The sequence below is a fragment of the Gallus gallus genome, chromosome Z, assembly GCF_016699485.2.
Source record: "Gallus gallus isolate bGalGal1 chromosome Z, bGalGal1.mat.broiler.GRCg7b, whole genome shotgun sequence".
NCBI lineage: Eukaryota > Metazoa > Chordata > Aves > Galliformes > Phasianidae > Gallus > Gallus gallus.
In genome coordinates this window covers 14,975,314-14,988,859 of record NC_052572.1, presented here as the reverse complement: position 1 = coordinate 14,988,859, position 13,546 = coordinate 14,975,314, and the positions used below count along the sequence as shown (strand labels likewise).

The 13,546-nt window shown below is 35.4% G+C and overlaps 1 protein-coding gene across 1 annotated transcript in view; it reads left to right on the top strand.

Moving 5' to 3' along the window:
• The window catches only part of HCN1 (hyperpolarization activated cyclic nucleotide gated potassium channel 1), a 198,453-nt gene that overhangs the window by 151,445 nt on the left and 33,462 nt on the right, over nucleotides 1-13,546 (top strand). Inside the window, exon 5 of the mRNA XM_429145.8 lies at nucleotides 1,742-1,888. Within this exon, the coding sequence (XP_429145.3) occupies nucleotides 1,742-1,888 (147 nt within the window). The remainder of the gene's footprint in view (nucleotides 1-1,741; nucleotides 1,889-13,546) is intronic.

Here is a 13,546-nt window from a genome sequence, read left to right as displayed (position 1 = left end):
CAAGGTTATTCTGATAAAAATGTCCTTTGCAATTCTCTTGCATTATATCCTGTGTATCTCAATTTAATGTACTTTAGCAAAGATTATTGTTTATTATCACTGCTCAAGCATACTAGATTGCAAGTAAGATTGGGTAGAGGGGTGCAGTCTCATGCTACAGTGCATGGTGACGTCTGTTCCCTACCTGTGTGTTACGACAAATGTTACTCATCATTCTTGCATGAGGCCACAGCAAGGGTTGGACAGTACAGCATCTTCTCTTTAGCTCTGGAGAAACTGCAGAAAAATGAGAGCAGCAGCAGGACTGTCAGGTACATAGACCACACATGGATCTCAGCTCCACTCTCTCCCACTAAATCCATACCTAGATGAGCTGAACTGATTATTAGAATAATTTTACTAGCAATACCTTGTTTACATGAGACTACGACTGTCCCAGAAGTCCGATTCACACACAGAATAGATGGATAATTTTTCCTTATCAGAGCAGAAACCACTGATGGGCAAGCAAATTTAAATCTCAATTCTTAAGGATGTGGGGAAGAATTCTTGCTTCAGAGGTGCAAAAAAGCTGTACAGACCTTAACTCAGACTTACATGTTCATCATATATTGTTAAATAGCCCCATGCAAAGTTAATTCCTTCTTCTTTAGGGAATGCATGTTGTACATGCATTTCCACATTGCAAAACAAAAATTAAGTTGAATTCCAGCAGATAGAACAGCCTTTATTTATGCAAGTTAAAGGATATGTGCACCAGTTCATAAGGAGTGCATGTACAGTATAAACTCATTTAATTGGTCTACAGGGATGCTGGTCTTAATTAAGCCTTCATTGACTTTTTCATTTGAAACAGTTAAAAATGCCAAATTAAGCATGGGGAAGAAAAAAAAAAAGTGAAGGAAAAAAATGTATGCATAAGAAACCAATTTTCTTGCAAGTTTTAATTCATCTGTGAGTCTTGAAGGGTTTTTCTCCACTGCCTCATCATTTTTAGCTGTGCCATGGATTGGGATCTGAAAGGCAAAAGACTTGGACAAGCAGTATTTGTCCATTTGTGGCATATACAGATTCTCCATTTCTTTGAAAATCGTACTACTCAAAACAGCTTCTGAAAAAAGGAACCAAACAAAGCAGGAGATAGTGCAAAGACTAGTTCACCTCTCTTCTCTTTGATCCTTGTAAGGAATAGCTTCTACTTTATTATCTCCATATATTGTAGCTTTGTTTTCTTCATCTTATAGACATACACAGCACTAATATGTTAAAGATTAATTCAGCATATCTAGTTTCTGAAATTTCACAATTGAAGCTTTCCCCTGATTGAAGCACTAGAGAATTAGACGGGCAGTGTTTATGGTTTTGCTGACTGCTGCATGGACTGAGCTAAAAATGATGGTGGTGTAGTTTCACAACTGAATAACTGGAAATTTAGAGAGGACAAGATGTGAGGGGTTGTCTTCAAAAAATTATATGTCAATAGGAATATCATCATCACCACAAGGACCAGTTTCCATTATTTTCAACAGTTTTACTTCAGTTTACTGAAGTACTGTTACTTCAGTCACTTCAGTAACAGTAATACTAAATTAACTAGTTTTTGTGTTAGGGTCCTCTGATATATCTTTATAAACATATAAGTCATAATTGGATACATGAATTAATTTTCATTTTGTAAGTACCTTGAGATTATTTAAAAATTTGGGGAGATTAATGATTCTTCCTTTTCTTCTCCTGACAGTACAAACAAGTAGAACAGTACATGTCGTTCCACAAATTACCAGCTGAAATGCGCCAGAAGATCCATGATTACTATGAGCACCGCTATCAAGGCAAGATCTTCGATGAGGAAAACATTCTCAATGAGCTCAATGATCCTCTTCGGGAGGTAAGATTAAAGCACTCATGTAATTCTTTGTAGTATGGGAACGTTCCCTGTCTTTGCTGTTTTTCTGATCCTATTCTATAATATTTAATTTTATTTGACCATCTAGTAAAAATATGACCAGGAAAATGAACTTTACATTAGAAAAATAAAAAGAGTAAAATGCCATCCTTAATCACTGAGAGAACTCATGGTCTTCTGCCATTCTGTAAGACAGAGACTGAACTGGAATGGTTTGGAGTGAAAGACATTATCTACTTCCCTACTTACTGACAGGCCATCTATGTAAGTGAAAACTCTGAAAGCCATCAGTAAAGCTGTAAAGTAGAAGTAGCATCCTTGGTTAAGATGGTTTCTACTTCTTGTCTTTACTGCCAGATAAGACGATTCAGATCTGAAGTACAAGCCATGAAAAAAGTTCTTATATTTTTTAAACTCAAGTTTCTAGTCTGGTTTTGTTTTGTTTTGTTTTTAAATCATATTGTATATTACATGTGTAAGCAGTTGAAATTTTCTTCAGTGACATGCTTGGGAGGAAGACAGGTGGCTTCTTACTCAGAACATACAAGTGACCATCTTCAACTGGATGGTGTTCATGGCTGACCTATGCAAGGATGTTTGTATTATCAATTGGCTGATATCTTCAACTAAAAAGAGGAGGGAAAAAAAAAGAATTTTGAAATATTCGGAGGGAAAAAAAGCATAAAGATGGAAAAGAGAAAAGAAAAAATATATAAATGAGGAGAATAAAGGATAAGTAGTCTGTAGTGGGGAAACCTGTTCAGTACCGAACAGTGCATTTTACTATGCTCTGCCATGGTAGGAATGGCGCTGATAATGGGCATATGAAACTCCATAGAGAACACAGGATGACATATGTAATTTTAACTCTCTACAGAGCACAGTAGGATATCCATACTCTTTGAAAGATATGTGTTTATTTCTTTCTAAATCTTTTGTGGATTAAGAAGAACGTAGGTCTGTGATGGTTTATCAATTCTATTGAGTTCAACTGTTTGCAGTGAAAACATGTCAAAACATGTTATGAAACTCATATTAAACTTTAGTCAAGTTCCATATTTAAAATAGGTGGGATATTACTTGTAAGAAACAATACCATACATTCCTGCTCTTGGGTTTCTAAAGCCCGTTGGCACAGTTTGGCCATGCCAGTGTTAGTAAAGCCTGATAGCAGCCTCCATCCTTAGAAACTACCTGCTGAGAATGGTGGACTGTGCTCAAAATTGCTGGATAAATGCTAGATGATTCAAGTCACTACCAGGACAAACAACAATTTTTCTAACAATTGGGCACTATAGATGACTGAATTCCACTGCCTGTACTCATCTAATTCCCTAACATAAGTGTAGCCTCTCATGCTGTGGATTTGTAAGTAGTTTGGAGGGCAGGTGGAGGTCTCTGGTTTCTAAACTGCCTCTGCCAATCTACCCTGAGGCTACTCTTGGTATATTTGTAAATGTCAAGAGGAAAATGCACTATAAAAACCTACCATGTAGGACAGAAGAATTCTGGAAATTATCTCTAGACTATTACACAGGCAATATAAAGATTGTAGCCAGTATGGAGTTTATGCTTTTTTGAAAAATGGAGTGCATATACAAACTTATCAGTCACTGACCTCAGAAACATTTTCACCTACTTGTGTTTTAAAGGAAAAAAAATTATTCATAACTGAAGTATAAAAGCCTTCCAGTTCAAAATGTTCTGTCACTAACAACCATTTTCAGTTGTAATTAGCTGTTAGTAACACCTAATTAGCTGTTCTTCCTCCTTTCCTCCCTACATCAAATCCCATTTTTATTTCCTTATTTCCCACTTCTCTGCCTCCTGTTTCCTCATTTCTTCCTTTTTTTAAATTTTCTTTCTGCTTAAGAGTAGCAGGGCAAATTTATTCAATCATAAAAAAAATACAAAAAGCACATCTGGGGAGAGATCAGGCATAGAAATGTTCAAAAATTAATGAGTCACTAAAAACATTAACAGTGGAACTTCACTGAAGGAGTGGTTTCTGGTTTTGTGTTGATCATGCTGTACTTAAAATGATTAATTTGTTCTCTTTATTATCTAAGAAAAATTTATTTATCAGTATAGTGCATTCATCAAGGACTACAATCAAGTTGCACGCTGTACTGATGATAACAGAGGGATTTCCAGAAAAATATGTCACCAGAAAAAACAAACAAACAAACAAAAAACAAACAAAGCAAAACAAAACAAAAACATTTGCCCTGAAAATACCACTTGGATGTTTGCTTATTTTAGCTGTCTTGAATTCAATTTTAAAAACCACTTCAGTATGCACAGTTTTATAAGGCAAATAGTGACTTTTCAGTGTTACTAATGGATAATAAATGAGACTCTTAAAAGAGTCTAGCACAATTTTTATTTATTTATTTTTAAAATTAGGCAGGATATATCATTGCCATTAATTGTACAAGGCTATAATGTGCAGGCATTAGCACAGTTGCATCATTGAAAGAACAAGTACTTACTACATTAGTTTAGTTTTTAATAACCTCTGTATTTTACTCTACAAGTAAAATGTAGGGCAAGAATTAAGCATTTAGAAACTCCACTGTGCGTATGTAGCATGATGAAAGTAACTTATGAAGACATTCAACTGAAACAATTTTTTCATAGCTTAGACTACACAGAAAAGAAGCCACACAAAATACTGCATAACCGCAGCACGAATATCATCAAGTGCATTAAAAAACTTCCAGTATTGTTAATTCTTCTTCTCAACCATTTCAGTTTACTGTATTGATTGAAATTTTTCAAAGCCAGGACTCTTTAAGATGATCTTCTTTCAGTCTATGTTTTAAAACAAAGTCTCACTTTTTTAACAGAGAAGTAATTATGCATGATATAAATATGATCATTTAACCATTAAAAAAAGTAAAAGAACATAGAAATAGCAGTACAAATCTGTTGCAAAATTCTTACATGATAACTGCTTCTAATAAGGCTTATTTGCTTATAGTAAAGATAAGACTTTTTTTGGTAAAAAAGGGATTCATATTCAGTTGAGCTTATGAAAACTTTATATGGAATATTCATAGTAGATTGGATGAGTAACAATAAAAAGCTTAAAAAAGGTTTGCTGCATATTTGTGTATGGTGAACTTTGTTGGGTAGCAGAAAACAGATTCATATTCCTTGTGGGGAATTAACTAGGTCATTATACTAGAAGGAAAGAAAGGATTCTGAACATTTCTGATTTTTTTCCAATGCTCCTTATGTGCATCTTATCTAAGTAAAGTGCCTGGTAAAAACCAAGTGGCAACTGACCTTTATCATTTAAGAATAAGCTTGTTTTAACAAAGATACTCAGTTCAATGAACTAAAAATTAGGTATTTATTAGAATGTGGTATTTAAAAACCTTATCTTCTCCTTGATTAAGTGAGTTGTGTGATTTGGGTATACTAATTGGACATCCTTAACTCCACACATTCAGACTGTATTAACCATATACTGCCATATGTTGTGTGCAGCCATGTGCTCATAAGGAAAGGTGTTCTCTGAGGAAAAGTAAAGGTTTTCACTCCTACCGAAAAGTGTATCTACTTTTTCACAGGTAAAGTTATCTGATAGTAACTGTCCAGCCTTCCTAGGAATCAAATAGTAGGGAAACTCTCAGCAGTTACATTTTCTATAGAAGTGGAAAGCTCCTCCCAGATCATGAAGGTTCACTAAACCTATTGCAGCTGTGTAGAAGTTCTGCATTACATCTGAGCTATTCATCAGGCTCCCCCTGTATATGCAACCCCACACATATCCCAGTTTCACTGTAGAGAAAACATAGCCAATCCGTTTAGAAAAAAAGCTTTGTCTTTAAACAGTCATTGTCTTGCAAGATACCTTCCATCTTTGAAAGCATTTGCAACTATCTATCTCCTTCCCTCATTTTTCAAGGTAGTAATTAGCAAGAGGCTGCAACTAGCACATTTTGCTTGTATATGTATTGGTTCCGGTCCTTCAGCAGGCAGAGATGTGGAGGTTTTTTTGAGTTTACATTTTGTTTTTTCTTAATTCAGATACATGCTTGAAAATCATCTGGTATGGTAAGTTTTAGAGTCTTTGTAACTGTCACAACAGAAAAAAGAGATGGTACAGTCAAGCAAAAAATAACAACCAAACAAAACCAAAACAAAACAAACAAAAAAACAACCCCGCAACACAGAGCTAAGAGAAATCTCTTCCAAAATGACACTTGAATTACAAAAATTAAAAGACAAACATAAGAAATTTCATCAAATAAAAAAGTTTAAGAACAGCCAAATTGGCTCAGCTCTAGGTTCTCTCTAAGCCTCCAGCCTTGCCAGCAGTGCCTGTAAGTGGATACCCAGAGAACAGCAAAAGACAGGGTATGGTATTCCCCTTCAAGGCTCTCCCAGGCTCCAGCTTTTTGAAATTCAAAGCATACTCTGCAAGTGATGTGATTTGTCTATTGAGTAATCCTTAATTGATATATCTTCCAATTATTTATTTACACTCCTCTTGAAGCTGTGTAATCTTTCTGTAACCACAACATCTTTTGACAAGGAACACAGACCTAGACCCTTCTTTTTCTTGGGTTTGAATCTGGCTTTGTCTGCTTATTAGATGTAGATGGTCTTAAAAAAAGAAAATGAGGATACAGACAGTTCCTATTCAGTCTTTGTATGCTAGTCATGACTGCATAAACTTTTATGGTAACATTCTTAAGTAGTATTTTTTGAGGATATAGAATTCTATTCTTAATTATGTTTTCATCAAAGCGAGCTCACCTCCATGATCATCCTTGTTGCCATTCCCTGATTTTATTCCCAGCTCTACTGTAGGTTTTTCTGAGCACCAGATCTGCACCCAGCATGCTGATATTTCAATAATATTAATTCTTCTTTTCCTAAAATTCCAAGCATTAATGTTCTTTTTAAATCGCTGCCAACTACTGAGTTTACATTTTTTCTATTATAACTATAAGAGCCAAGAGGTAATGGATACATTACTCTATGTATTTGCCGATGTATTTCACTTAATTTTGCTCTCCATTAGTAATCTCCAACCAGCCCATATGAAGCTCTTTTTAGTTTCCTTTTTACAAGCTTCTTCATTTTTACACAGTGCCCTTTCTGAAAATGAGCAGAACTGAATGAAGTTCTTGGCTCTCGTTTTCCCATAAGGATAGTGAATTTAAGTACATTAATGGCACCTAATGAATCCGGTAGACTGGTAGAGTTGTATCACTTAGCAACATTTCTTGTGAGGGAGGTGCATTCACAACAAAATAAGGGAAAGCTTGTTGCTGGATTTATACTTTCACAACGGTAAGTAAAACTAACAACAGATTTATTAAAAGAGATTTGTTTTTTACATATTGACAAATTAAGTATATCTTTAGGGAAAACATTTGGACTTTCAAAATGAATTCAAAAAATTATCAGTTCAGTAACTTCACTGCTCTTTTCAGTTAACTTTCTCCTTTTCTGCATTAGAACTTACTTCCTCTTGTAGTATTTTTTGTTCTATTTCATATTGATCCTTAGAAATTACAAAATATTATATTCCTGTTTAGACTATGCTATGCTTCTATGAACAGTGAAGAAACAACTCCAAAGTTAGTATGAGGCTGAAATGTGATGTAATTTGAGAAACATGGTAAGCTTTAATCCTTTTCATTAATGTAGTCATTATGATTTTTGGATACAGACCATTAAACTTAAACTAAAAAATAACATGAGTTTATTAAAAAACATTAAAGTAACAGAATAAATATTAAGTATCGGTATCAAATTATTGAAAATTACAGATATTTTACTTCAATAAGAACCCATGCCCATAAATCTAGGGTCATAAAATAAGTAATAATTTCATTGTAATGCACTGCGTTTTATGTATTTTTATATACACTAAACCTTGGTAGAAGCTTGAGGGGAAGTAGAGAAAATGCATCAGAATTATAGATGTAGTCATACAGGAACTCATTTAAGTATCTCTTTATATAGTTACGTGGAAAGAGTGAATACCTCTTTATCTAGTGCATTAAAGAGCTTTTCCACATAGTCATGGATAAAACATAACCTCAGTTCATACTCTGGAGTACTGAAATCATGAATGAATTATGCAGCACATCAGTCTTCCAGAAGAAATGTAGTATACTGATTCACTGGAGCAATATTTATTTGACAAATTCTGAAGAAAAAGAAAAAAAAGCATTGCTATTTTTCATAGATCTGTTTAACGTATTCCCAGATAATGACCAGTTTTATAGAGCAGGCTTAAGCAAAGCTCTAAAAGTGCCTTTGAAAGGAATGTCATTAAGATTTAAAATTGAGGACAGTAATAAATAGGCAGTGTTTATGTTGGAAATTGGCCCACGATCACCAGGTGACTGGATTGCTGTGTTTTAGGATACTCTGCACTACCAGGTATGACATGGACACACTCTGTTTGCAGTCTCAAATTTGATTCCTAGGAATCTGAGAAAATGAAGCTAAAATTATTTCCTGCACTACGGGGAGTACGTTTGCTCCTTGATGTGTGCTCATACACAAGTGAACATGCTGTAGGTGAGACACAGCTTTTGAATCACCAACCACTTTCATCACTGCTGCACATATTCTAAAAACTTTTATCAGTGTCCCTTCTGTGTTTAACATGCTTTGTTAGCAAATCCATCCTGAGCTGAGATGTGCTTTGGCAAGTCCAAGATATAACTGCTTCCAGTAATACAGATAATAATACACTGACAGCTCCCAGTAATTATGATTTTCAACAGACTTGTTACTGCATCTACAATATTCTTTTGTAGTTACTGTTCAATAAATATTTCAGACATGACAGTTCTTTCATGAGCTCTTCTAAAATTCTAAGCTAAATCAAATCCCCAAATCTTAGTGCAGTTGTTTTCTTGTGTTAAAAGGTAAGTTACTTGAGAAAAGTACCAGACTATTTGAATGCAAACTAAATACTCTCAAAACCAGCTATAGAAGTGTAAGTCCAGTCTGTACTTGCTCTTGTCTGGACTGCTGTTCAAGGATCTGAAAAGCAGGAACAGGAGGGCTTTCCTAGGTACCCAGTCCAGGTCATTGAGAGAAGAGCAGCTAATACAATAGCAGTTCTGTCCCGCAGAGGAGAATTCCGCACCATTGCCTGACTCCAGTCCAAGATCACACTTCCAAGTGTCTGTTCTGTCTCAGTTTTTAGTAGACTGAAGGATTGTTTTGTTGGTACTTTAGTGGTACGAAGGGGAGGATTGAAAGAAGTAGGCTTTTTTAATTTTCTTTTTCCCCATGTGGCTTCTGCTAAAAGGCAGGAAAAGTTAAGGCACATTAGACAGTGCTTACCACAGCATGTTCATTCCCATTCGGTCTGACTATGCTCTTGCAATTATAAATGGACCTGCTGATTTTTAGGATGGTAAAAATAATAACAAAGTTCTTCAGATGACTTCTGACTTAGTTTTCTGTATGTAAGTTTTTTAACACTGTGATTGCTTGGGTTTGGCTGGTGCTCTCTCTAATAGGTTTTAGTAAGTTTCAGATCAGTTAGCTAAACCAAACGATCTTTTTCTCTAATCCCTTAATAATGTCCAGAAGTCCTTTTGTGTTAAAACAGAGTAGAAGTTAAGAAATGTTCCTCTGAACCCTCTAGAGAATAAATGAAGAGAAAAGAAAAAAAGGAAAGGAAAGGAAAGGAAAGGAAAGGAAAGGAAAGGAAAGGAAAGGAAAGGAAAGGAAAGGAAAGGAAAGGAAAGGAAAGGAAAGGAAAGGAAAGGAAAGGAAAGGAAAGGAAAGGAAAGGAAAGGAAAGGAAAGGAAAGGAAAGGAAAGGAAAGGAAAGGAAAGGAAAGGAAAGGAAAGGAAAGGAAAGGAAAGGAAAGGAAAGGAAAGGAAAGGAAAGGAAAGGAAAGGAAAGAAAAGAAAAGAAAAGAAAAGAAAAGAAAAGAAAAGAAAAGAAAAGAAAAGAAAAGAAAAGAAAAGAAAAGAAAAGAAAAGAAAAGAAAAGAAAAGAAAAGAAAAGAAAAGAAAAGAAAAATTTTGACCCAGGGTTGGAAAAATTGTGGTCTGTTTTAATTGAAGATTAGAATACGGGGGCTCTGGCAACAGGGACGCCATCTGGTACAATGTTCTACTGGTATCTGACAGGTTCTCCATTTTTCTTCTCATGGGGTTGTGAAGTGAAATCTCTTAGTCTTTACATAGGGAGAGCATGGGCAGAGGAAGCAGAGTGCAGGATGCAGTCCTGATTCATGTCAGAACTGCAGCGCAGGCAAGGAGGCACAACATGGATGTTCCCACCTCCCTTTCCCATAATAACCTCCCTTGGCAATGGTGAAAAGGAACACTTTTTCTTCAGTTTTCACTGTGGAATTTAAATTATGGATCCAGTAGCAGGCTAAAGTCTTTTGAAGCATACCTATTTTTCTGAATTGGTGAAATTGTTCTGAGGGCCACAGAAATGTTTCTGTGATGAATCACTGTGTTCAAATGTACCAGTGTCCATTAAAGTTGCAGAAATACCAATTAGTGTTGTGTTTCACCAGCAAGAGGTGATAAATGTGTCGTGAGCCGCCAGATGCAAAAGTAAATGCATATGCCTATTTTTATGCACTCTGTCACTCAGTTGCACACTTGGAATAGTAGTAACAGCATGCAGAAAGGTACATGGCATTTCCCTTTTGTACATTTGGAGACGTCTTTTAAAAGCATGGTATCTCAAAGGCAAGGCAATGAGAACAAAAAACTACAGAGCTTAAAGTCTGTTGTTTTCCAGTTGGTGCACTGTTATATAAGAAGGTAAATCTTGTTGAAGCTGTGGGAAACAGGCTGGTTAGAGCTCTACAGATCACAGTGATGCTGGATCATTATTTTGTTGTTTTCGTAGTACCACTGAAACGAAAGAAAATATATACATTTTTCTGAAACCTGCATAAAACTATATCTTGACTGCAGTTTTGGACTCATGCTTTTACCTAACATATATGTAAATCCTTATAATTTTTTCCTCCAAAAACTGTCTTACAGTTAGGCTAAAGGTGAGATGCTGATTATTTTTTTTTCCTGAAGTCTTCCTACCTGAAAGAGGGGGGTTTTCCTCATCTGTAAACTTCTCCACATAAGTGTAATGTCTATATACAGCCCTGTTTTGATGAAGAGCCTTTAAGGGATGTTAATGGAAATGGAGCTTTAAAAAAAAAAAAGTTTTGTTTACTCATAACCTGCACCTCTGATAGTACATTTTTGCTTTTCAACAGACTGGTTTGAATCCTGCATTAGTGCTTGAAATGCCACATAAGTAGACAGACAACAAAATAAAGTGTAGAAACGTATGCAGATTTTGAGTTTAATTTAAAGATACGTGTCAAATACTGAAGGAACTTAGGTGTTTTTAGTGAACAAGAATCTTCCTCACATAAATTACTGTGATATAAGATCATTGGAGATGAGTGGAGTTAAAAGCTGCTGCACAGACTCCAGTCCATGTACTCTGAGTACCAGTGCACACTTCTCAGTAGTTCCTTGGCTGAGTTCTAGGTAATGATTTTTAGATGCTGTTTCCATCTTTTGGGATGAAAGCCTTGACTGGATCCAAAACCAGCCTCAGCAGCAGTAGAGCACTTACTGACAAGAACTTTCCCTAAGAAGATTTTCATCTCCTAGTTTGTTAATTTTCTCATGAATAAATCCATATTTCATTTCTCCCATTTGTGAAAAATGAAAACTCTGAAGTTGGATGAGAGGAGATTAATAAAGCGCCTAAAGCTCATACAGTTGCATGTCTTATGAGCTGATCACTGTGTGTTTGTGCAGTCTGATCACTGCAGTATATTAGAAACAACACATTGTGCCTTGATAGAAGGCTAAATAATTCTGTGGATAAAATAAGTACCTATGTGATTATGTACATTATAAAGAAAAGACACGTTCTTTGTAATCAACAGTTTTCATTTTAGCCTGGGCTCGTTCAGCCAGTTATTATCTAACTGTGCAACTGAAAGCTATTTAATACTTATTTCTGTGGTCTTGTGAATGTCATTTATATGTACTTAAAAATAAATTCAACTCATAGTAGGGAATTTGAAGTAGTGAGGAACTGAAAATCAGGAAGCAAAGATTGATCTGTATTTAAAAAAAGGGAGAGAAAGAATGCAACTATTTAGAATTATCTGAAGTGTTCCTGATGAGAGCATTATGCTGTGGTATTTGGACAACAGGTTACTTGGGAAATATACTGGCTTGTACATGCATCCAGAGTCTGCAGAAGAAGTCTAGCTACTTACTGTACCTCATTGCTACACATTTTATACTCACTCACTCATTTAAGAAAACATTACTTTTCGTAATCATCCATATTTCACCAAAAATAGAAAGACTCCCATCAGTAAGAGCTAGATATAAACTCTCACATCCTTTTTAGCAGCTGGCACAAAATAGATGCCCTACGGAGAGGAAGAGAATTGCTGTTGATATTATGTATAGATGGTTTAATGTATAACAAACCTTGAAAGGAATTAAGAGGCTAAGACGTCTATAATGCTGCTGAGCAGAGCTGGCATGTATGTAGCTTGCTTTGTCATTCTCCAACACAAGAAACCTTCTTCAAAATATTGATACTTACAGCAATGTGACAAACTTAGAATGTGAGAAAGAGGTTAATGCCCTTCCTGAGCCATTATTTAAAGCTCATAGCTGGCCTATTTTTAGGCCACCATGTGAGGAGATGTTAGCTGAAAATAGATACAGATCATGTGCCCTTGCAGAATATAGAACATCAGGACATTTCATTTCCAAAGAATATAATTGGAACTGGGAGCAGAATCTTCTTTCCTCTCACCTTTTGCTTGTAGATTATAACTCAATTATACAAGCACACGAATTATGTTAACCTCTGATTATTTAACTGAAATTAATTTCAGATGTATTTCTAATGAGGTACATTATTGAGTTAAAATTTGGCTGTTTTTATATTGAGGACACACATACGCATGTATGTGCACATATAAATAAGTCTGTGCAGACATGTTTGTGGAATATTTAATACACACACACACTTCCAGGCACATATGTGCAACGCAGTGTCCAAGGTTATGTTTCTCACTGTTACATTATGTCTTAGGACATCTTTCCTACACATTTAGTCTATATTACTTTACCATGAACTGTAATGACAAGGCTTTTAAAGGCTCTCCTATGATACAAAGTCAATATAGATCAATGTATTCATAAAAGTAGAGATTAAGATATAGTCTTAAGATAATTCGAAAATCTTTCTGAATAAATTATAGGAACATATTTCTCATGGAAATAATCCTGAGTCTATATTTAATTCATAAAGCGAGTAGTGAGTAATGCACTGAAATGCTTTTAATGGTTAAATAAATGTAACATTTTCAGCAAGCAGATGAACTGTAATTGTTTTTTGTTGTTGTTGGGCTTTTTTTTTTTTTTTTTTTTTTTTTTTGGAAAAGAATATTTAACTGATGTAAAGGGTGCACCACGGTATGCCCCCCTGCTTCCTGTGCCTGCCAAGTCTCATGCACAGATGCTGATGGCAGCTCCTGGAAACCCTGCTGCCATCAGGCTCCTTCACTTCTGTTGTATGCCTAATCCTGGAAAGAAAGCACAGACAGAAATATTCAAGGCCTTAGTGACTGCA